Source organism: Dromiciops gliroides, chromosome 3 (assembly GCF_019393635.1).
Source record: "Dromiciops gliroides isolate mDroGli1 chromosome 3, mDroGli1.pri, whole genome shotgun sequence".
Classification (NCBI taxonomy): Eukaryota; Metazoa; Chordata; class Mammalia; order Microbiotheria; family Microbiotheriidae; genus Dromiciops; species Dromiciops gliroides.
The window spans coordinates 283571727-283597763 of NC_057863.1; the positions used below are offsets into that span (position 1 = coordinate 283571727).

General features: G+C 33.9%; 1 protein-coding gene across 1 annotated transcript in view; it reads left to right on the plus strand.

The window, feature by feature from the left end:
- CFAP47 (cilia and flagella associated protein 47) overlaps positions 1-26037 on the plus strand; it is an 849402-nt gene that overhangs the window by 707907 nt on the left and 115458 nt on the right. Inside the window, 3 exon segments of the mRNA XM_043993472.1 lie at positions 2396-2555; positions 6181-6275; positions 11984-12139. Of these exon segments, the coding sequence (XP_043849407.1) occupies positions 2396-2555; positions 6181-6275; positions 11984-12139 (411 nt within the window).

Genomic DNA, 26037 nt, shown 5'->3' on the forward strand with positions numbered 1-26037 from the left:
AATGGTTGTATAAATTCACAACTTCACCAACAATGCGTTAGTATTCTGATTTCCCCACATGTTCTCCAACATTTATTATTATTTTTCTCTCATATTAACCAATTTGATTGGTATCTGGTGGTACCTCAGAGTTGTTTTAATCTAATCAATAGTAATTTAGAAGATTTTATGTGTCTAAATATAGCTTTAATTTTTTCATCTAAAAACCACCTCTCCATATCAATCAACTGGGGATTGACTTGTATTCTGATAAATGTAACTCAGTTCTCTATATATTTGAGAAATGAGACCTTCTTCAGAAACCCTACTTGGGGAAAATTGTTTTCCAGGTTTCTGCTTTCCTTCAAATCTTGGCTGCATTTGTTTTGGTTGTGCAAAAACTTTTTAAATTTAATGTAATCAAAATGATCTATTTTATATTTCACAATATTCTCTATCTCTTGTTTGGTCATAAGTTCTTCCCTTCTCTGTAGACCTGACATGTAACCTATTCTCTCTCCTTATTTGCTTCTGGTATCACTCTTTATGTTAAAATCATGTATGAATTTTGATATAATTTCAGTATTCTGTGGGAGATGTTGGTCCATGCATAGTTTTTGTCATATTCTTTTTCAGTTTTCCCAGTTTTTTTTTCATATAGTGGGTTCTTAACCAAAAATTTGCAGCCTTTAGGTTTATCAAACAAACAGCATATTACTATAGTAATTTATCGTGTCTTGCGCATCTAACCAACTCCACTGATCTACCACTCTATTTCTTAGTCAGTACCAACAGTTTTAATTTCTGCTTCATAATATAATTTTAGTTCTATTAGGGCTAGGAAACCTCACTTTGCATTTTTTTCATTAATTCTCTCAATATGCTTCAACTTTTTTCTTACAATTGCATTTTGTTATGATTTTTCTAGATTAATAAAATATTTTTGGTGTTTTGATTGGTTTGACACTGAATAAGTAAATTAATTTAGTGGGGATTGACATTTTTATTATTTTGGCTCACTCAACCCATGAGCAATTTACATTTTTCCAATTGTTTAGATCTGACTTTGTGTGGAAAGTATTTCATAAATTTGTCCTTACAGTTTCTAGGTTTCTCTCAGCAGATAGGCTCCCAAGTATTTTATATTGCCTACAGTTATTTTAAAGAGGATTTTTCTTTCCCTTTCTTGCTGCTGGGCTTTGCTGGTATATATAGCAAAGCTAATGATTTATGTGGGTTTATTTTATATCCTGCAACTTTGCTAAAGTTTTTCTTTGTTTCAAGTATTTTTTTTGTTGTTGATTCTTTAGGATTCTCTCAGTATACCACCATATGATCTACAGAGTGATAGTTTTGGTTTGTCATTACCTATTCTAATTCTTTCAATTTATTTTGCTTCTATTATTGCTAAATCAAACATTTCTATTTCTTTTTTCATTCTTTTTTTGTGGGGCAATAAAGAGTTAAATGACTTGCCAAGGGTCACACAGTCACACAGCTAGTAAGTGTCAAGTGTCTGAGGCCAGAATAAATCAAACATTTTTAGTAAAATGTTGAATAATAGTGGTGATAATGGACATCCTTGTTTCACCCCTGATCTTATTTTGAATACTTCTAGGTCATGTAATGCTTGGTGATAGTTTTAGATAAATGCTACTTATCATTTTATGGAAAATTTCATTTATTCCTATGAACTCTAATGTTTAAATAGGTATTCCCATATTTTAAAAGTGGGAATTAACTATTTTTGAAGATCTCTTGAGAAATAAATTTTTATATGGGAAATATTTTTGGTCCTAATGAGAGGAATAGCTCAAGTATAAGGAATGAATGTGCACTAAAAACAGCCAAATAGTCCACAAACTTAGGTTCAATCTCAAATCTTCTACAGGAGTTTAACTAAACTGAATAATCATTGTTGTGTATTTACTACCTTAGAAGAAGTGTGGGGCAGCTAGGTGGCACAGTGGATAGAGCAACGGCCCTGGATTCATGAGGACCTGAGTTCAAATCCAGCCTCAGACACTTGACACTTACTAGCTGTGTGATTCTGGGCAAATCACTTAACCCCAATTGCCTCACAAAAAGAAAAGAAGAAGAAGTGTATTTTTAAGTCTTCCTCAGTCTTGAGAAAATCCAGGCTGTGTAGGTCATACCCAGGGAATATACGAGCACTCCTTTTTCTATTTCTTCAGTTCTTGGAAAAATATATGCTAACTTAGGCCAGTATGCATTTGTAAAGAGGGGTGTGCACTGAGAACAATTTTCATTAATGAAATTATTTAATATATTTGGCTTTATGACTTAAAATCACTTCAATAAATATATAAAGCCTAAAATTTTTCAGTTATCGTTTATTTTCTTTCAACTATTTACTCTTTCCATTTTTATACCAAAAATGAATTTTATTTTACAGGAATACCATTACCTCCAAAAGGAAAGTTGGATATCCCTGTGTTATTTGTTCCTCATATTATGAAATTATATGAAGCAATGGTGATTGTCGAGGTGGTGAGGGAAAATGGTGAATATTGGCCTTATGATAATGCAGATGAATTGGGCCCAGGTCTAGAAAGGTAAATTAAATAAGGAATCATATTTTTCAACTAACAGTATTCCTGTTTCCTTTACATATCATATTCTATTGTATTTTTAAAAATCAGAAACAAAACCACAGCCTAGTCTGTGGGAGGGGATACAGAGGAGAAGAGGGATAAACATTTGATACTCATGTAATATTTGGTTTGGTTGAATTGTGAGCCAGCATCTTAAATATGTGAAGCTAATATAGAATTAGCAAGTAAGCTGACTTAGATACAGTGTGGGCCAGAAGTCATAAAAGGATCAAATGTTTTAATAACTTATTGAAAACTATTTTCTTCATTTCATGTATATATATATACATATATACATACAAATATATACTGTGCATAATATATACTGTATATTATGTAATGGTATTGCAAAATGAAAAAAAGAGTTATTAAATTTCCAAACCTCTTCATGACTTTATGACTTTTGTCTCACCCTGTCCAAAGTAATGAAAGATTGTGTTTAATACACATTGAACATTTGACCAAGAATGTGATAATTCATACTGAAACAAGAAGCCAATGCCTAGGAATCAACTTGAAATAATTTGGGATTCTGCAAATCAAGAAATTTTGCAGTAATGGAGCAGACGTGAAAGTCATGGCATTATATAATATGTATATAATAAAGCTTTAGCATGAATAAAGAGTATGCATTCTAGAAAGTACATTACCATTGGCCTCCTTAAACCCAATCAACTTCCCAAATGTCTGGTTCTACCACCAAGACATTATATAATTATAATTATAGAAATAGAGATAGACAGAGACAGAAACAGAGAGAGAGAGGCAGAGATAGAAGTTAAAGATAGATATAGAGATTGAGATATAGATATAAATTGCATATATACACGTATACATATATGTACACACATATATAGATATATAGATATATTTCCTTCCTGTTGTGTATATTTTTGAAAGAAAAGGCATGTATATGTGTATGTGTGTGTATATATATGCCGAATAAATGCATAAATGCATGTATATATGAGTATGTACATATATGTATATATGTATATAAATACCCACACAGAGAAAACCATTTCTGTTGTAGGAAGACACACACATATAATATATATGTGTATATATAGATGTATGTATATGTGTGTGTGTGTGTGTGTATGTCTTCCTACAACAGAAATGGTTTTCTCTTCATAAACCTTTATCAGAAGTCACATTCATCTGTCTTCCTTAAGATGCCTACTGGTAAGCTAGATACTTCTAGATAAAGATTAGTCAACAAATGATGACAAGATCATTTTATGTAAAACACCATGGCAAGATTCTCTGAGAACAAGACAAAATTCAGAATAGTTTCATTCCTTATACTGATTGAGGTGAAAAATTTTAGAAATACCATTTATGTTTCCTTTCACAGATATCTTCCCAGTGTAATTCTTCATTTTCTAATTGAGTTTCATCCTTTCTATTTATTTTGGGTTTATCTAACTTAGATAACAAAGGTCTTGTGCTAAACTTCTACAGTTACTTAAAGGATTATGTTCCATGATCCAAAACAGCCAGTAAAATGAAGGCAAGATATCTGCCTTCAAAGAATACATAATCTAAGAATAAGAGACCAAGGGTCAGATAGACACGTTGATTTTGATAATAGACCAGTGAGTAGGAATGGCACTGAGAACACATGAGGAGAGGTTAAATTTCTAAAGGAGGAACACCTGCCCTGACTATTATGACGAAAGATAAAAGTAAGTTTTGAGATAGATAAAAAGACAAGAGCAGTTGGAATAGATTTAACAAATTGTCACTATATTAGATGAATGTATAACAAAAAGAACCCTACAATTCCATTATTTCTTTGTGACTTTCTAGGACTCTGCAAATTTCCCTCTCTAGTTTCTTGCCTAGAGATGTTAAGAGTACAGGCACCAGTATCTAGAATTAAAAGGTAGGGTCAGCAAAGGGATTTGGCTTTGAAATAAACTAGTAGCAAAATAAGAAAGGAGTAGGCTTCTGCAAAATTGCTTCCTGGATTCTAATAATAAGCTTAAACTCAACTACCTGTAAGTGATTAAAGAAGCATGAAACAAGTGAATGAATCATGCATATTTATTTATAGAAATTGTGGTGTTTATGATGGCAATTGTGGATGAAGTTCATTATTACCAGAAATTTGAGAGGATTATTCTTAAGGATTGCAGAGTACTAAATCAATGTAGATTATGCAAGGAAATTGTAGTTATTTTGCAATGTGCCACTGTAGCTTGTTAAAATATAACTGTCAAATAACAACCAAAATCCAAACCTGGTGATTGGAATGATCAATAAGTTTGCTTTCTTTCATAAATTAGCAGACAATGAATCTTTGTTCTATAAATACAGGCATCAAAATATCTGTGAACATCTAACAAAGAAACAACTCGAATTGGAGCATTATAACAGATAGACTTGTTGCCCATATTCAGCCAGATATAACTTTGATCCACAAAATAAACAAACAAAAAACCCTTAATAATGATATTTGGGGGGGCAGCTAAGTGGCGAATATTTACTAGCTGTGTGACCTTGGGCAAGTCACTTAACCCTCATTGCCCAGCCAAAAAAAGAACAACAATAATGATATTTTTAATAGAGGTTGTCAGTCCAAACACTGCCAACATCCAAACTATGTAAAACAGAAATATTTCCAAAATATTAATACCTACCAGAAGAAATCAAGAGTCCCTTTCATTTTTTTCTGCTAATGCAGTTGTCCCAATGATGCTTTCAGTGAGTTGAATATTTAGAAGATGATTTACAATCCTTTTCAATTATCTCAATACTTATTCAATAATGAACAGCAGTTATTTTATCCACATTTGTAATAATCTGTGGAAAATTAAATATAAAATAATAACAAGATAGCCACGTGTCCCAGGTCCATTTCCATCTGAATTACATAGGAAATATGACAGAAATGATATTTGTAATAATAGATCCCCTAAATATCTTCCAATGAGGCCATAAAAGTTGTTTTAACTGCCCAATGCTTTTATTTAATTCCTTAAAGCATTTTACCCACTTTCACAGTAGTTCTTAGAAAAATAATCTTAATGGTCCTGCTTGGTAAAGAATAGTTTCTCATTAATGTTATAATATTGGGACCCATTCTTTTCTTTTTTTTTTGGTGAGGCAATTGGGGTTAAGTGACTTGCCTAGGGTCACACAGCTAGTAAGTTTTAAGTGTCTGAGGCCGAATTTGAACTCAGGTCCTCCTTATCCAGGGCTGGTGATCTATCCACAGCTCCACCTAGCTGCCCCTGGGACCCATTCTTAATGATGACTTTTTGTCCCTTTTCTCCCACTTCAACCCCAACCCTAGGATCCACTTAATTATAGCTGCTAATATTCTGAAGTGTTATCACAACTACCATGCATATTATTTCCCTGATAATTTCCCTTATTTCATTGTGTCTCTTTACAATATTTTGCAAAACCAAAATTTTTCCAAAAAGTCAATGCCAATTTGTATTTCTCTATTTCTAAAAGATAGATTCCTTTTAAAAATTAAAATGCCATTTAGTTAAAATATTAGAAAGTTCACTGACACTAGCAGAAATTTTCATCTTCTAGCATTATAACTTTTTAAATTTGCATGTCTAAATAGTACAACAAGAACAGAAAATGGAGACATCTGCAACATTCGTTGGAAGTACCCCATACAAGGAATCCCAGAAGCACCACCTCCTAAAACACACCATGGTATGTATGTTATGAGATCAAAGAATGCCAGGCCTAGAATAAGACTTAGAGTGTAGGTAGAGCTTTTTATCTCATACAGGTAAATTGAGGCTCGAACAGAAGTAGTAAAGTGATCCTGATATGACACTGCTAATTTTCCATTCCTAGAACTGAAATCCAGTTTTTGTGAGTTCTTATTAAATCTCTTTCCACTACATCACACTGTCTTTACCATCACTTTGAGAAAGAAAATGCTTCAGAATGTACTTGGAAACAGGATATCAGTCACTTTCTCTGTGATATAACTTTAATTAAAATTGTATCTGATTATAAATCCATTTTACAAATAACTGTCATTTGATTTACTTATAGTACTTTTTAATACTATGCTAGACAATATTTTTATGGTCAATGCAAATCTTTCAAGCACAAAGCCTCTAAATTATAATCTTTATAGTCTTTCAAAATGACTTAGATTTTTTTTTCTTTTTTTCCTCAGTAAAAGATAATTGACTTCTTACTCTCTATAGAGATGAACATCAGTTTAGAATTTACAATCCATGGTCATCAGTTTAAAATGACGTAATAAAACATAAACAATTTCCCAGTCTTCTGACAGCTTTGTTGTTCATGTCTTGTAAATACAGACTTTTGTTTTCCTAAATGAAAGAATTCATGAAGAATTGATTAAACTAAAACAGTCTAATGATGCATTAAACTACATATTATTTTTACATCTTTTGCAAAGGAATGTTAGTGTGCATAACATAGAGGTTGCTAATGTCACTTACCTTTTATTTAGTTTGCTGTGGTTAGCCTGTAATAGAAATGTGAAGAAAACTCACCTCATGTAAGATGTGGGAGAATCAAACTATACAAATTTGTTTATATCAGACACAATGATCTATCATTGATACATATATATATATATATACATATATATATAATATAGTTGATATTTTATTTTTGCTTACCTGTTTTCTCTTTCCTCCTCCTCCTCCTCCTCCTCCTCCTCCTCCTCCTCCTCCTCCTCCTCCTCCTCCTCCTTCTTCTTCTTCTTCTTCTTCTTCTTCTTCTTCTTCTTCTTCTCTCTCTTTCTCTCTCTGCCCTCCCTCTCTCCCTCTCTCTTTCTCTCCCTCCCTTGCCCCCACCCCAAAGAATTTTTGTTGCAATATATTGAATTACATTATTTAATAAAATTGAGAAAATCTGGGAATAAAATTAGTCTTCTTTTTAGCAAATACACACAACTCTGACAGCATCTATTTATTTCAATACTTTCATACACTAGAAGATCTGTGATTCCATTAGTCAGTGAGATAAATAATACTAATTTATCAAACTCCTTTGTGCCAGGAACTTAGCTAAGTGATGGGGACAAAGCACAGTAAAAACAGTTCCTGTACTAAAGGGACTCACAGTCTAATAGGGGAAACAAAATACAAACTATATACAAACAAGGTACATACAGCATGAACTGGAAATAATCAAAAGAAGGAAGGCACCAGAATTCAGGGGGAATCAGGAAATGCTTCTGAAGGTGAAAATTTAGCTGGGACTCAGAGAAAGTCGGGGAAGCTGGGAGGTAAAATCAGGAGTAAGAACATTCTACATATTGGGGAGAGCCAGAGAAATTGCAGATAGTCTGGAGATGGAATGTCTTGTTCAAGGAATAGCAAGGAAGCCAGTTTCTTTGGATTGCAGATGATGTGGCTAGCTGCCCCAGGAATCCCTTTTAAAAAGTTGTATAGGATAGCTAGGTTGCACAGTGGATAAAGCACCAACCCTAGATTCAGGAGGACCTGAGTTCAAATCTGGCCTCAGACACTCAACACAATAGTTGTGTGACCCTGGGCAAGTCACTTAACCCTCATTGCCCTGCAAAAATAAAAAATAAAAAAGGGATTCCTGCCTCTTAAATCCCTAAATTCCTTCAAAGTTCATGTCAAACACACCTCAAGCATTATATCTATACTCATCCTCTCAGCTGTTAGCATTTCACCATTCAGATTACTTTATTTTTGCTTTGTATATATTATGTATTTATTCATGACATATACTTTTGATATAATGTAAACTCCTTGAAGGCAAGAACCATTATTTTTTCTTCCATTTCTATGTCTCTAGCAATCAGTAGAGTGATTAATATATGATTGACAATTAATAAATGCCTGTTTATTCAAACTATGGAGAGAATAGTTAGAACAATGTGATTGTACATCCATTGTAGTCTTGAAGAAGTATAGTAAAGCACAGCTACCTTTTTCTTTCAAAAACTCAGAAGCCAAAAGCAAGAACAATGAATCAGTAGAAGAAAATTTAAGCTTGATATGAAGAGGAAATTCTTCACAATTAAATCTTTTCCAAGCCTATGAGAGTCCCTATCTACTGGCTTCTCCATCACTGGGGGCCCCTAAGCTGAGGGTCAGTGACCATTTGACAGCACATTGTAATGAGAATTATTTTCCTGGCATGAATTGACTGACTGGTCAGTGAGGTCTCTTCTAACTCTGATTACTTGATCCTGTGAAAATTTTGAATTTTGCTTCTGGGTTGCCAAAGATAGCTGGTATAGTTACTTAAAGAAGCTATTCACTTGAAGATGAATAATATAGTAGAAGAATGAATTCATTGGAAATGAATGATGTTTATATTTTTAGTACTCAAATTTCCAGAGAATTTAGAAGACAAGACCAGTGGCATAATACTAATTATAACATTCAGTGTACTCATTTCCATTTTAATGACTTAAGGCAGTGAAATTAATTATAACTAGAAAACTTTCTCATTCCCTAAGCATATTTACCTTCTCAGCAATGTGTACCAAAGCATTATTTATCATTTAAAATCTTAATTCAGTAAACATTAAACACCTATTGTATGCAGGGTTCAATACTAAGCACTGGTAATAAAAAAAAATTAAAAAGTTAAAAAAGGAAACAATCTGATCCCTACTCCCAAGGAGATTTTGTTCTTTTGTGGAAATGTAATATAATCACAAATAATTATTAATATGGTTTAGAAAGTTATTATGTACATAATAGCATATAATTTAGCATAAATTAAAAGAGTGAGCTGAGGCATTCAAAAAGAGAGTACTCTTCATTTTGATCTAGGAAGGTAGAGTAAATAATATGGAAAAGATGCCACCTGTGGGGCAGCTAGGTAGTGCTGTAGATAAAGCACCAGCCCTGGATTCAGGAGTACCTAAGTTCAAATCTGACCTCAGACACTTAACGCTTACTAGCTGTGTGACCCTGGGCAAGTCACTTAACTCCAATTGCCTCACCAAAAAAAAAGTGGGCTGTGAAAAGATGCCACCTGAACTGGTTTTTGGAAAAAAGAAGGAAGATTTAATAGGAGTAAGAGAAAATGGTATAAGTCAGTGAATAATTTACTCCAGGAATAAGCACAATGTGTACAATGGCATAGAGGCAACAGGAGAAGACAAGGAAAGTATAAACAATAATATAAACTGCTGAACTATTGTATATAGTAAGGAGAGTACTATGGGATTTGGCTAGAAATTTAGGTAGGAGCCAGACCATGAGGGTTCTGATTGCTATCTTAAGGAGTCTGCATTTTGCATGTTATTTGGTAGATAATGAGATACCAGTGAAACACATTGTAATTTCCTATTTTTTTATTGAAAGTGCCATGATCTTGAGGATAAACAGGAGATAATATTTAGAAAGTGCTTTGCAAGCTTTAAAACACTATATGAATGCTAGCTGTTGTTGTGCTTGCGATGGTGGTAGAGGGGGTTGTTACCTGTTTCTATAGAGAACAAGACCATCCTGGTCACCATGGTTCACAATCTTGGAATCATACTGAATTCTTTACCTTTTCCAATCTATACATTCAGCAATTGTTCTGTTTAGTCATCCTATCCCCAAACCTCTGCATACATCATCTAAAGATTAGAACTCATCTGCCCATATGACTCCCCTGATCTATCCACTCTAATGGTTTCTTATTACTTCTAGGATCAAATACAAACTCCTTTGTTAGGTACTGAAAGCCCTTCCCAATCTGGCTGCAACCTTTGTTTCTAGGATTTTTATGTATCTTTCCTCTTCCTCAACCCTCCTGCCTCCTAGAATCCCTATTTTCAAAGTTCAGTTCAAGAACTATTTCTTACACATGGCCTTTGTTGTTACTCAACTGCTAGTGATTTCCCATTCCCAATTAGGCTCTATTAATTTAGCACATTTTTGTACATAACTACATGTGGTGGTGTTTCCCCCAGTAGAATACAAGCTCTGTAAGAACAAAGACTATTTTCTTTTTATCTTTATATCCTCTAGCACAATGCCTAGCACATAGTAAGTGCTTTAAAATATTTTCTGAGATATTGATTATATATATTCGCATTCAGAGGATTCCTTTATCAGTAGTGTCAAGGATGAATGCTGCTTTATGCTCATAAAACATAAAATGTCAAATCTGGAAAATATAGTTTCCCATCCAGCCATTTATCCATCCACTCATTGATTCAAATATACCAAGTGAAATGTAGTATGCTAGGTGAAAAGATATTTCTATGTTCATTAAACTAGTTGTAAGTATAACAGTGAAATGTCTGTAAAATTGCAATAAGTTTCCTATTCGTATAGGCTCGGCTCCTTTGACTTGGTTCCAGAAGAATTAGGAGTAAAAGGCAGAGAGAGAAAGACACAGAGAGACAGATAGAGAGACAGACAGACAGACAGACAGACAGACAGAGACAGAGAGAGAGACAGAGAGACAGAGACAGAGACAGTCAGAGACATAGACACAGAGACAGAGCAAGAGAGAGGAGAAAGATTTTTATGCTACTTATTTGTGTCAATTTGTTCTAAAATGGTGCTGTTAGTTTCCACTTATTCCTGTACCCAAAAATAATGTTTTGATTTTTCAGTATATATTTATTATCTAGCAATAAAAGATAGTAAATGCTTTTAAATCAAAGATAGATTTAGTATTTTGACATTCCATATTTAAATAAGAATTATTTATTGTGTAAATATAAATGTTTATGTTCAGACTAAATTTTACCTAATCAGAATTCTTTTTAGTTTTCATAACATTTAAAACAATTTTCTTATTTTTACACTGGTTAAAGGAGAATAAATTTAAACTCTTTTAAATAAAAATTTAAATAGATTGGCCAAATTATTTGAAAAAATAACATAATTAAGAAATATGTAATATAAAACTCTTGTATTAGCAATGTTACCTGATCAATTTTCAATAAATTCTACTGTGAAGAAAATTAATTTTTTTCCAAGCATTTATTAAAGGTGTCCAGTCCCTCATTTCACTTCATTTTCTCACAGCATGTCCATGTCATTAGAGATTATTGCCGTGATTACATATATAGTAGTTGATAACATTTTAAAAAGTATACCATTTACTTTTACTCAATAATCCAGTATTAGAATAAATTTTCAGTAGTTAGCCCAACTCCAAGCACTGCGATTTAGTCCACAGGTTATTCTGTGTATATTAGAGTTTCATTTTCTGATTATTGTCTTGAGGAATTCCTCCCCCTAAGTTCTGTAACATTTTATTCCTTCACTGTTATTTCTGTGTTTGAACATGACATAAATTTATATGCCTTTTCACTAAAGGCAATAACTAGTTGGAAACAGGAAAATAATTTTTCCCCTTTTTGTGTCATAGGGATACCAAATCATCAGAAAATAATCATGAATCAAAATAATAGAATGCATCCTTGTTGTTTTTAGCCAGCATAAGCAGTCGAGCAAGGCATCGAGTGGAAGAGGCAGTACAAGTACTTCTAACTGGTGTAGTTTTTGAATCATCAGAACAAAGAGAATTAGTGGTGATTCCCAAAAAAACACCTTTGGAAGATAATCAGAAGCAAGAACAAGTCAATAATGGTAAGATTGCTCTTTTATATAAGCTTCCTAATGTTTGAAAAAATGTCTTCTCTAGAGACTTCTCAATTGTTCAAGCCTTTGTATTTTTTTTTCCCTTTCAATTCACTGAAGAATTATGTGACTGTTACCAGGAAATATTTCACCTGAACTCCTAAAAGAGATTATATTTTTACTTTGCTAGTTTTCTTAAGCAATGTTAGATAAATGTTATTAATGGCATCTTTATTATTAATACTAGTAGTATTTAGTAATGACATCTTAAAAGTACTTCATAGCTTCAGGGAAAGAAGTAAGAATTGTGATAGCTATAATTTCTTCTTCTATCCTTCTTCCATCTGCTCTTTTGACTGTCTATATTTCATTGTTGCACATATATTTAAGAGTGATTGACACTTTGTGTAGTGTTCTTTTTTTTTTCCCAGGGCAATGGGGGTCAAGTGACTTGCCCAGGGTCACACAGCTAGTAAGTGTCAAGTATCTGAGGCCGGATTTGAACTCAGGTACTCCTGACTCCAGGGTCAGTGCCCTACCCACTGCGCCACCTAGCTGCCCCTTGTGTAGTATTCTTAATGTTAAACTAATAATATTGAATGACATGTCTCTTTTCCTAATTTTGAAAACTAATATGCGTTGATAAGACTTCTTCACTTCCTTCCTACTGTAAGAATTATTATATAGTACAATATAACTTCTGTTTTAGGACAACATAAAATGATTTTGAACATTTACTATGTGTCATTTGTAAATATAACTAATTTAATTTAATTTTTTCTCCAATATGATGTCATTTGAGTTTAAATGCATAACATACTTAAATCATTTTGAAAGTCACAACATTTCAAAAGAGTTACAAATTACTGATGTAAAGGCTTGATTTGTATTTAGCAATTATATTTCATGTTTATCAACTTTCACTTCTGCATGGATTATAACATATTGATTTGGGACAGCTCATCTTTTCTAGTATAGTATAGAGTAATGAAATGCTTTGACACCAAAGGTATTTGAATCATTTATATTTCTGACACCTTCAAATGACATCATGTCATTACATCTGAATGAATTTGATATCTCTTAGGCAAACTACCTGGTATTTTTGTATTACCTACGATAAAAGGAATAACACAAAAAATGTGAAATACTAAGAAAACATCCAGCCAAACTCTTGTTTTTGTTGTTGTTTTTTTCTCCTTTATTCCCTTTTCTAAAGTAGTGATTTGCTGACTTTGTGAAGAATGCTCAGTAATTATTTTTTTTAAAGGAATCAGATCTATGTTAACAAGTATTTTAATAATTGTAATAACATTTAATATTTTAAAATATATTTAATAATTTAAAAACATAAGCATTAATATAATAAATCATCAACATAGGTATTTATACAATAGTCATTTATTAAATGTAACATTTAATCTATTTACCATATTTTTAGAGGGAGGAGCAAATGTATAATTGTCTTTAATCAAATTCATCAAGAACATTTTATTTGCTTCTGTTTTACTTACTGATCATTTTCACCTGTATGTGTGTTGTCAGATTTGGTTACAGCTTTATTTCAATTGCTGCTATGTATAGTTTGTTTGTTTTTGTTTTGTTTTTGAGGGGCAATAAGGGTTAAGTGACTTGCCCAGGGTCACACAGCTGGTAAGTGTCAAGTGTTTGAAGCCAAAATTGAACTCAGGTCCTTCTGAATCCAGGGATGGTGCTTTATCCACTGTACCACCTAGCTGCCCCACTATGTATATTGTTGACTATTATTACCAGATGCTGAGTACAGAATATTCTTATCAGAATACCCAAAGTTTTCCCTTACAATTTACCTTTTCTTGTGGTAAAGATAAATCCCAAATATACTTTTTAGATCATATACTGGAAAAAAAACACATAAAATAATGATGGTCACAATATTTAACATGATACTTTGCTAGATGAAGACGATAATAGTAAGTTATGAAGGGGATATTTATCTCTCTATACTTAATTGTTTTTAATACACTGACAAGAAAATATATGCTTTTTGCAAAGATTATCACATTCTTTCTCCTCAGATGCGTCCCTGTTTTTACTCCACCATTTTGGCTCTGTCTTTTTCTTCCTCTACTTCTACTACTCTTCTCACATTCTCCAACATCAGAGTGTTTTTCTTTTTTCTTTTATTTTCTGGGGCAATGAAGGTTAAGTGACTTGCCCATGGTCACGCATCTAGTAAGTGTTAAGCATCTGAGTTTAGATTTGAACTCAGGTCCTCCTGAATTCAGAGCTGGTGCTTTATCCACTGTGCCACCTAGCTGCCCCAAAGATATACTTATTACAGCTAAATTTTTAAAATATCAGTACACTGTCTTTTTTGTTTTGTTTTTTGCAGGGCAATGAGGGTTAAGTGATCTGCCCAGGGTCACACAGCTAGTAAATGTCAAGTATCTGAGGTCAGATTTGAACTCACATCCTCCTGAATCCAGGGCCAATGCTTTATTCACTGTGCCATCTAGCTGCCCCCCAGAGTTTCTTTAACTTATAACTATTTCCTTACCATCTTGTATCTCTTCTGGATCCCTCTTTCCTTATCTGTCCCCTCCCTTTTATCTTTTGAGTTTGATATACTTTTTTTAAAACTGAAATTTCTCAAATTCTATTCCTTTTTTTGATTCGAATTTTCATAGAATCAATAATCCCAACATTATCTCTCAACCTATTTTCTAAGTCAATTCTTTCAGAAATATTATTTATATTTTTTCAATCTTTTTTTTGTTTTAATATTTCTCATTTTCCTATTGAACCATTTGTCATATGAAAATGACCATTCTCATTTTCAGGACATTTAGTTTTTGGGTAAGGTTCTTCAACATCTTTTCTAAAACATCATTTCTCCTTGTCATTACTTCTTCTCTTTTGCATTTCTTATTTTATTCCCCTCTTCCTACTTTCCACTACTTCATAATGTCCTCTGGGCACCTCTTAAACCTACTTATTTCCTGCTGGTATTCAGAATTTTCCTTGGTTTATTTATCTCAGCAGCCTCAGTCTCTAGGTTGAGGGACTTATTCTTGTACCTGGCCATTTACATAACTGAATGGCATGCATAGGTACTGCCTCAGACTCTTCCAGTGCTAGTTTCTGGCTGGGTCATTCTTTTGCCATAGAATTCTAAGACTTTCATATACGTTAGGCTTTGTGTGGAGACCTTCCTGCTGTTTTGTGGTTCAAGAGCAAATTTCATGTTGGACGTTCACCCAACTGTCTCAGAGACATTTTGGGCTGGTATTTTCTGCGGGACTTTTCACACGTCTGGCAAATTGTAGCAGACAAACTAGTTACCTGTGACTTCCCTGAGGGCTGCTCTCCTATGAGCATTGGCTTTTAGGATAGTAAGGTTAGTCTTTGCCTAGGGTCTTCCTTCCTCCTCCATACTCTGTGCCCCTGGTACAGAGCGAGTCATTCCCTGGAGCTGCCTTGTTCTTTGCTTTCCACCTATCCCATATTGTCTGTCTTAGGATCTTTGCCAGATTTTAGGGCTGAGTAGAAGACTCTACAGGCAATTTTTATTATTTCCTTTTTTTGGCCTTCATATGCTCCCACAATGGTGTTCGTAGGTAATCTGCATTCTTGTATGTCCCAGCAATTCATTATAGAAAATTATGATTCTTTTTCATGAAGACAATATTCATTTTAGCTCATGGTCCCTGTGAAATAAAAGCCACTTATTTTTGTTGGAGTTAATATTTCCTCATAGTTTTATTAATCAGGAGAAAACTTGGAGAATGATTTTTGTGAGTTAGCTTTCATCTTATACATGAAACAGTTTCTTGTGTATATCAGCAAACAGGATGAGATAGCTTTATAAACATATGTACTGCAAAGGTCAGTATATCAGCTAGATCCAGATTTTCCGACATCGTTTGAATTTAAACATCTATCCGTAAAATACAGCTATTGAAATAAGGCATTCACTTAAGGGTTGCCCAAGGGTCACTTCAGTTAGGCTGGCTTTAATGGCTGGATGAAATCTTTCCTGTCACAGTATTATATAATTTGTGAAAAGAGGCTAGAGATCAAGATATATATGCCACTTCACTTTAAGCCACAAAATAAAGATAATTTAAAAATGGAAATAGCTACAATTTCACCCTATTTTGTCTTGTAAAGGACAACATGTCACACCATTCTAGACATGAAGCAAAAAGGTCAGAACTGTCCTCCTCAGGAGAATGTTGGACTGAGCCCATTTGCAGATTCCTTTCCTTTCCTCAATAGAGTAGCAGAGGAGTGTAACGAGTACAAAGCCTCCAGCCACAAGGTCAAGAAAGATGAGAATTTCCCAGAGGGTAGTGAGGGCAATGTTAGTTCTGCTAATGGTTTAAGAAATAGATATTTCTTTAACAACTTCTCTTGTGAAATAGGTACTTCTCCAGTATCTTTGCCAAGAAAACGGAAAATGGTCAGAAATGACTGAACTGTAACAACAGCAACAACAAATCACTTGATAGGGACAGAGATAGGCCCCAGAGGAAATTAAATCATTGAAGACTTTATTTTTACTGTCTACTCTAAGGGATTTTGCTTTTTGGTTAGGGTATACTTTTATTCAGCCAGAAAATAGAGACTCTCTAACAAAACTGTTCTTACACAACTAGCTCTTCCCGTAGCCCGATAAAGTCTACTTCTCAAACTGGATAAAGTCCATCAAGAGTAAATATCCATATCTTGGAGAATGTGAGATTTCTGTAAAGAAATAAGTATTATGAAAGTTCTATTTTAATATAATTAGTTTCCTTTGTTATCCTATGTATTTTATTTGATGCATTTTAAAAAGAGGAACCACAGTTTTCTCCAGAATGCCAAAGGACACAAAAAGGTTTAACAATCCCTCATATAAATGATCAGAAAAGAGTCAAAGGTTTAAAACCTGTGGCTAATCTCTGTTTTTTACAGTGCTACCTGCACTGAGAGACAATGGATAGAGGTTGATTTGTAACCAGTAATACCCTAGATAATTCTCCTTAGCTCTCAGTGAGCTCTGAAATGCTCTATAACTCTAAGATGTCATGAAGGTACCTAGTTACATTGATGGAGGGAATTTCCTCATCCAGAAGTTCCTACTACCAATGAAAGTGAAAGTCTAGTCCTTATTTTCTAGTCTCTGCCTTTATTATAAGAATTGGCAGAGAAGATAGGGCCACCTTAAGAAACTTTGAGGTAAATTAGTGAGTTTTTTCAACTGCTACCATCTCTCTTAAATGGGGAAAATGAATTTAGGGACTACCAGTCAACTATCTGACAAGTAACACAAGTGGTCTGGGTCCAAATCACACTTAGGTTATTCCCACACTCGCTTCTTGTGTTTTAGTAATTCAATCAATAAAATATATATTAAGTGCCTACTTTGATCCAGTGATACTGGCCTCCTGGCATCCTTATGAACAAGTCACTCAATCTCTTGCCCCCAGGGACTCTCTCTGGCTATCATAATATGCCTGAAACACTTGCCCTTGTAACATCTACTTCATGATCTCCTTAACTTCCTTTAACTCTCAACTAAAATCCACTCTTTTACTGGAAGCCTTTCTGTTCTACTTGATTCTAGTGCATTTCCTCTGTTATTTCCTAATTATCCTAAATATAACTTTCTTTGTATATATTGGCTTGCGATTTCTCTCCCCCATTAGACTCTTGTATCCCCAGCACTTAGTACAGTGCCTGGTATAGGTAGGTGCCTTATAAATGTTTAGTGATTGATCAGTGAATGTGCTAATCACTATGTTCAGTGCGAGGGATGAAAAAAAATTCAAAGGACAGTCCCTTGCCCTCAAAAATCTCACAACTTAATGGGGGCATGACAGTACATAAAAAGAGGCTGAAAAGAGGAGTAAAGAAGGAGAATGGAGGAAGAATACCTAGAATGTGGCATGATAAAGACTGGAGGAGTCCAGTGCATCTGGGTGGGAAATGATGAGGTCTGCTTTTCTTCCTCTCCTTAACTGGAGGATATATAAGAAGTTCTCTGATGTCTATCTTCCACTCTCAGCAGTCAGAGAGAGGAAGGGGCCCCTGCCACAGGGGATTTTAATGTGGCATCACTCTCAAGATTCTTGCTGTAATGAATCTTGCTGAAAGATGACCTTCTGGACCCCAGACTGAAGTTCAGGGATACAGGTGGAAAATAATGAAATGGCTTCCTGAACACTTTTTTTGGTCTTGGTTTGGGGGTTACCTAAATCAGATAGACTAGGCTTTGGAGGAGATGAGAGGCCTGTGACCTTGGCATAGGTCTCTGTCAAGGTGTTCCCTCTGAAAACTTCATCAACAGTGGCCCCATAGGCTTCACACTTAGCAATGGTAGGAAAAATGAAGTGCAATAGTATTCACATAAGAACAGTTTTCATGCGGACACCAGAAGAAGTGAGGTACTTACACTCTCCTGAGGGAAACAACATTGAAGGGATACAAAGGCATGATGAGAGGCTGAATAGATAGTTGTAGACTAACCTTTGGCAAGGCTACAGGCTGGGGTCAGAGCACCTAATTTCATTACTTAGAAAGATACAACTATTGATATTGGAAAGTTCTCAAGGATTTATGGGGGAGATAACTGAACTCCACAAAAAGATTTATTGGGCATTCCACAGAAAGGACCAATCTGTGAAAAGCACTAAGTCAGAATTGCTAAATTCTGATTGTTTTGAGAAAGGGGAATCCTTGAACTCAGAGGTAAAGAAATGTAAGATTATGAGTAAAAGCTATATAATTGTGGGGTTTACCTTCCTGCATATTTTTTGGGGGGGACAGAAGAATTGTTGCTCTTGGAGGATGAGTAACTTCTTTTTCTTCTTCTTCTTCCTCCTCCTCCTCTTGTTATTGTTCTTTTCTTCTTTCTTCTTCTTCTTCTTGCTCTTGTTTTTCTTCTCATTCTTGTTCTTCTTGTACTTGTTGTCATTGTTATTGTTCTTCTCCCCCTATCCCTGTTCTTTCTCAGTCAAACAGAGTTTCACTACTTACTTTCTACGTCAGAGGCTATAAGGTTCAGCTGCAGGCCATGACTAGATGGCATGATTTCTCTGACTTGCCTAGTTTCCCTATGGGCCTTAAATAGTAACAATAATAATAACTAACACATATAAAATTCTTTAAGATTTGCAAAGCATTTACAATTGTAATCTCAACTTGTCCCCTCAACAAACCTGGGAATAGGGGTTATTTTATTTTATTTTATTTTTTTTGGCAGGGCAAGTGATTTGCCCAGGGTCACAGAGCCAGTAAGTGTCGAGTATCTGAGACTAGATTTGAACTCAGGTCTTCCGGGAATCCAGGTCCAATGCTTTATTCACTGTGCCACCTAGCTGCCCAGGCTTATTTTTTTTTATTTTTTATTATTTTTAATTGTATAGAATTTTATTTTTCAAAATATATGTAAAAACAGATTTTAACATCAATTTATTAAAAATTTTGTGTTCCAACTTCTCTTCCCCCTCCATTCCCACCCCCGCCCCACCCACTAGAATTCAAGCATTTCAAAATAAGTTTTACATGAGTAGTCATGGAAAACATTCCCACATTAGGCAGGTTGTGAGAGAGAACAGTCAAAAAAACCCAAAACCTCAGATTGAGGAATTGTCAAAGAGGAGAAAAAAAATGTGTTTCCATCTGTTTTCAGATACTATTAGTTCTTTCTCTGTAGATGGGTTGACATTTTCATAAGTACTTCAGGGTTATATTGGATCATTGCCTTGCTGAAAATAACCACATGCTTCCCAGCAGATCACCTTACAGTATTGCTATTATTTTGTATACAGTACATTTCACTCTGCTTCAGTTCATGTAGGTCTTCCCAGGTTTTTCTGATAGCATCCTGTTCATCATAACCTGTATATAATACCTTAAACTTGACAGAGAATTTTCTTCATAATAGCCCAGCAAGGTAGATACCATACGTTTTGCCATTACAATCAATTATTAAAACTATTTCCCTCCATGCTATTCCCTTCCCATGATATTTACTCTATTTTATATCTTCTTTTAACCTATTCCTCTTCAAAAGTGTTTTACTTCTAACTGCCCCCTCCCCTGCTCTGCACTCCCTTTTTTTCCACACTTCCTTCCTTATCCTCTTTAGTCTCACATTTCTTCAAGGACAAGATCATTATAATTGTACAGAATTTATTTTAAATTTTTGGTAATTATTTTCATTTGCATTGTTGTAGTTATTTTGTGTATTATTTTCCTGCTAGTTCATCATTTTTTGCTTCAATTCATAGGTTTTTCCATCTTTATCTATATTCTTCACAATAATTGTTTCTTGGCACAGTCATATTCCCTCACATTCATCTTCCAAAATTTAAGACATTTCCCAATTGATGTCTTGTTTCCATTTCTTTGCTATTAAAAATTATTGCTTTATGTGCAGCTAAGTGGCGCAGTAGATAAAGCACTGGCCCTGGATTCAGGAGTACCTGAGTTCAAATCCGACCACTTAACCCCCATTGTCCCAGAAAAAAAAAAGAAAAAAATATATTGCTTTGAATATTTTGGTGTATATTGGACCTTTATTTCTATCTTTGATATCCTTTGACAAGCAGTGAAATCTAGTAATTTTACTTGAAGAGTGCCGAATTCCTTTATAGAATCAATGGTCAATTTTTTGATTCATCAATAGTGTATTAATTAGCTTGTCTTTTGTTATCATCGACAGTTTTCAAGGTATATGAGGATGCCTCAAAGTTTGTGTTTTATTATTAGTGACTCAGAGTAATTTTTTTTCACATTACTTAAAGGTTCACATTTTTTTTGGAGATTTGTCATATGTTTTTTTAACTTTTTTATTTAAATGGGGCAGTTGGGGTTAAGTGAATTGCCCAGGGTCACACAGTCAGTAAGTGTGAAGTGTCTGAGGCCAGATTTGAACTCAGGTACTCCTGAATCCAGGGCCGGTGCTTTATGCACTACACCACCTAGCTGCCTGTCATATCCTTTTTGATTACTTCTTTATCCATTGGAGAATGATTCTTGGTGTTATGTATTTGTGACAGTTCCTCATATATTTTGAATATCAAACTGTATTAGAGATATTTGAAGCATAGACTTTTCTCCCAGTCAACTGATTTCCTTCTTATAGTTGCATTAATTTTTCTTATACAAATGATTTCTAATTTCATGTAAATGATATTATCTGTTTATTGTGTGAGATAATTTCTATCTTTTATTTTTTAAGAATTCTCCCCAAAGTAATGTGAATATATATGAAAACAATATATTTTAATAAATATATTAGATGCACTTTAGTGAATTTTCTTGTTATATTTTTATCTAGTAATGTATAAATTTTATGAGTAAACATATTCATATGCATGTTCATATAATATATATATATATATGAACATTTATTATGCTTTTCTTTTCCTTAATTATTAGTATATTTAGTAATAGGATCTCAAAGTTGAAAAGGATCTGAGGACATCTAAACTAATCTGTGCCTACCTTTCCAATATCCCTGACAAGTGGCCATCCATGTTTTACTTGAAGACTTTTTACTACTAACTGCCTCATAAGACAGTTCATTCTACTTTAGGGTAGCTTTATTTAATAAGAAGCTTTTGCTTATATTAAATCAGAAGAGATTACTCTATACCCATTTCTAGTTCTGCTCTCGGGGGCCAACTGAAAAAAGTTTAATCTATTCCAAATTATAATGCTTCAAGTCCAAAACCCAATATCCATCTTGCCACTTCCTATCTTTTTGAAGCTTTCTCTTCTAGAAGAATAGAATTTCTAATCCAAAGGAAAATTTGAAGAATGATCTACAAAACTAACTGATAGGTGGTACTCTGGTCCCCTGTTTTGAAAACATGGTGTTGGCCTAGACTAGTTGTGTGATCATGTTATGTAGGTTTGAGGCCTTTATCTAATCCTCAATTTTAGTATCCATTGCAGCTCCGCTACTAATTCTATTTTCCTATCAGGAGTGTTACCTACAAACACTGGCAGGCTAGATGACTGAGGAAATCCACATTGAAAATATTGACAAGGCTTGGGTTGTATTGTCAATATTGCCACCTGTGTAATTGTAGGTAAAATATCTAAACCTTTCTGGATCTCAATTTCTTTCTTTGTAAAATGATTAGCTTCGATGTCTTCTAAATTCTTTTTTTCAGTTCTGAATCTGTTGTTTTCCTACTCAATTATGTTTTATCAACTTTTCATAATTTCACTTTTTAGCTAATCTTAAATTTCATCTTGTCAGTTCTCAATTTATTAGCATCACTAGATTTGGATCAGGTATCCTATCATTTTCTTTGTGAGGCAGTAAAAACACAAAATTAAACATGACCCACAGCTAAAGGACTCCATTAAATATTGAATGGCTCCATGAAAATAAAGGGGATTTAGAAATGAGGGACCATAACCTGAAGACATGATGCCTTTTAATTGGGTGATTAGAGGACTTGAAACAATAAAAATGCTGGTTAATTTAACAGTTTCCAATTTTAAAGAGACAAGATGGCTTTATTTAGTGATTCTAGGCCATAGGCCATAAGAATGTGAAAACCACAAGAACTGACGTAACTATACCCTTTGAGAATTGGTTTTCTGCCTTGAAATTATGAAAGCATTTTAAAAATCAAGTTATCAAATATGTCACAAGACCTAAACAAGGCCTTTTTAATAAAATGCGATTTTGTGATTGTGGAGGGCTCTTGGAGGATGGCGTTTTGGTAATTAGCCCATACCAGTTAGGCTAAAACTCAAACCAAAGTATTGTCAACTAATGAGGAAACTCATGGTGCAGGATATTATCAAGTGAAAAAAATGTATTTGGAACACATCACCAGGAATGAGGCAACATGATGAGCAATTCTTCTTTTACAGAGAAAGCACATGTTGTTCCTAAATTCTTAGTAAGAAGCAATTGTTTAAATTCAAGTTTATCCACTTTTCTCTTTTATCACTACTGTCACACATTTACTATTTTTCAATGAACACACTTGATAAGCTTTTCATTATTGTGCTTTTTAACTAATCCTGACTTTCAGTTTATCACACATCTAATTCACAGGTATCTATCCATCTATTTACTAGTGCGTTTATGAGCATTTTATGTGATCTCTGAGGAGGAGAATCAGAAAGGCTCTCCAACTAATGGATGCTCTAGAAGCTAAGAACTAAAAAATATATATCCCCAAGGGATGTCATCCATAAAGAGATCCTGTGATTTTGTAAGGAAAAAAATATGTAGAAGGTATAACTGAAATAGGACAATTGAATAGGCTGTCAAAATGTCATAAGATCCACTTGCTTACTTGATTCTAATAAGATAATGCAGTGAACAGGAAGAGCTTTTTAATATCTTTTTTTGTGTATCAGTTTTCTGTATTCAGCACAATGCTGATTATACTAAGTCTCATGTTCCCACTATAAGGAAGAGTGGTGGGAGTTTGTGTGATTCTCTCTAGACTTGCTTGTCCATTTGCTTGTAAAGCATAGGGCTTAGACCTGAGATGGTTTAATTGATAGAGGAGATTCATAAATGAGGAAACTCCTTCTTCCAATGGAAGTAGGAATCTTCTCTGCAACATAGAATCTTACCAGCAAGAATTTTTCACTAACCCATTTATTGTGTCATGGATCCTTAATGCACTATGGTAAAGTGTATGGGACTCTTCTCAGGATATTTTAAATGCATATAATAATATAGATGGTATTATAAAGGAAAAATATACCAAACAGTTATCAAGTTATCAAAAAAAATTCCTAGACTTTAGGCTAACCTTCTCTTAAAATATTTTGTCATTTATTTAAAGATAGAATTCGAAAGCTACTAGGCCATCTCTTTCTCTATGCGTCCATAGTTTCCATTCACTTTTGCTGCCTGGGAAAATGCTGGAAGGTAGAAGTTTATGGCTTTTAAATATCTCTCACATAAGATCATACATATTTTATATCATTAATGTTAAGAGATTATCTTAATAATAGAGTCCTCCTTTATATGAGAACTTGACTGTGATAGAGTAGGTATTATTACACCTATTATATTTTTCTTGAAATAATTTTGATAATTTAGGCTAAGATCAAAAAGAGTTGGCTATATTTTATAAATAATACGGTGGAGTATTTAGTATATGTTTTCTTGAAATGGAAATTTATTTTTTATATTGAATCCTCTCCTATGTTTTGCTATGTTCATAGAAATTTTTCTTTTTTTTCTTTTTATTTTGTATTTAAGTTTAAAAGGAATAAATATGTACAAAAACAATTGAATCAGGAATAGAAGTTCTGTGAGAAAGAGGATAACTAACGTGTGTTTAATCACACAACAAGCTACTGAGGAATTGAGTATTAGTAGCTAGTTTACATTCCCACACCAACATTTTTGTCCACTAGTATATCTCAGAATGTCTATAATAAATATGCATACACATGTGACATTTGAGATGTGAGTTATAAAGGAATAAGGTTTCTTAGAAAACTATAAGAAGAAATAGTAACATTTTCTTTGCTTTTGAAGTTCTTTGAAAGTAAAACTCTTTTCAGTGCCTCCAACTACTAGCAACCTCCAAATTGTTACTGACCTAGATATATTGTGCCAAGACTCTGCACCTGCAGTTAACTGTAGAGCCTCAGTGGGGGAAATGAACCCTCTAGCAATTTTGAATCAGGAGAGATGATTTTAACTTAGTCTGAATCATGTACACCAACCAGCTGGGATGAGTGTCAGTGGGGGAAAAAATCCAAGCCTACACCTGGTACTCAATTAAATCTTGAGAAGCCCCCTAAAATGAATGATACTCAATCCTTAGTAAAATAAAACCAGAATTCTATCACTATTCAAATTCCAGTTCATACAAGTTAAAATAAAGGAATTTGGGTGAAGTAGTGAATTGATCACTTAAATTTGGAGAATAGACAATCAAAGAAAAAAATTCTCAATATTTAAAAATGAAGAACTATAAAAAGAAAAGGATATTAAAGAATGTACTTAACCTCTCCTATTTAAAGCATAGAATTTCTCTGAAGGATTCAGCAGTTTTCTGGAGAACTTGATTCCTTGCATTCTTATTGACAACTAAGAAGCTATTTTACCCTGCAGAATTTCACAATATCCAAAAGAATAAAAAAATCATCTATGATTTTTACCAGAAGAAACCCTTTGAGGGAAATGCTGTAATAAGCATAAAGCCAATGAGGGTGACCGAAGCTGAATTTTGTTGTCCTCAGAATAACTGCTGAGTTAGCTTTCCCTTCACATAACTCTTGTCTTGTTATCCCACACTCTCACAGAATCTCTCTTCTATTCTTCACTTTTTAAAAATTTTTACTCATTTTAAACTTAAATATAAAATGAGAGTGGGGGCAGCTAGGTGGCAGCTAAGTGGATAAAACACCAGTCCTGGATTCAAGAGGACTTGAGTTCAAATCGGGCCTCAGACACTTCACACTTACTAGCTGTGTCACCTTGTGCAAGTCACTTAAACATCATTGCCCCCACACTCAAAAAAATACAAAATAAGAAAAAAACAAAAAAATGCTATGTATATTTATAGGTACATAGCAGAACATAAGACAGAATACAATATAAAATAATTCATTTCCATTTCCAGAAAACCTATGTAATAAACACTACACATCATTTTCAAAGCTACCCAACTTTTCTTTCCATAATTCATTTTCAACCTGAGAACCTCCCTAAAAGAAAACTTGTATTCAGTAACCAGATTCTGTCACTATTTGCAACTTGCAGGGTTTCATTTTACCTTGCTATTATGTATTATTTCAGAAAGGCTTTGAGAAAGGTTTCCAATGGCTGATGGTTCCACTGTTGCAGGCATCATTCTCTTCTCCCACCAGGTTTATTTAACAGAGTAGATTCTTGGTACTCATCATCATCACATTCTTACTCTGTTCTGAAATTG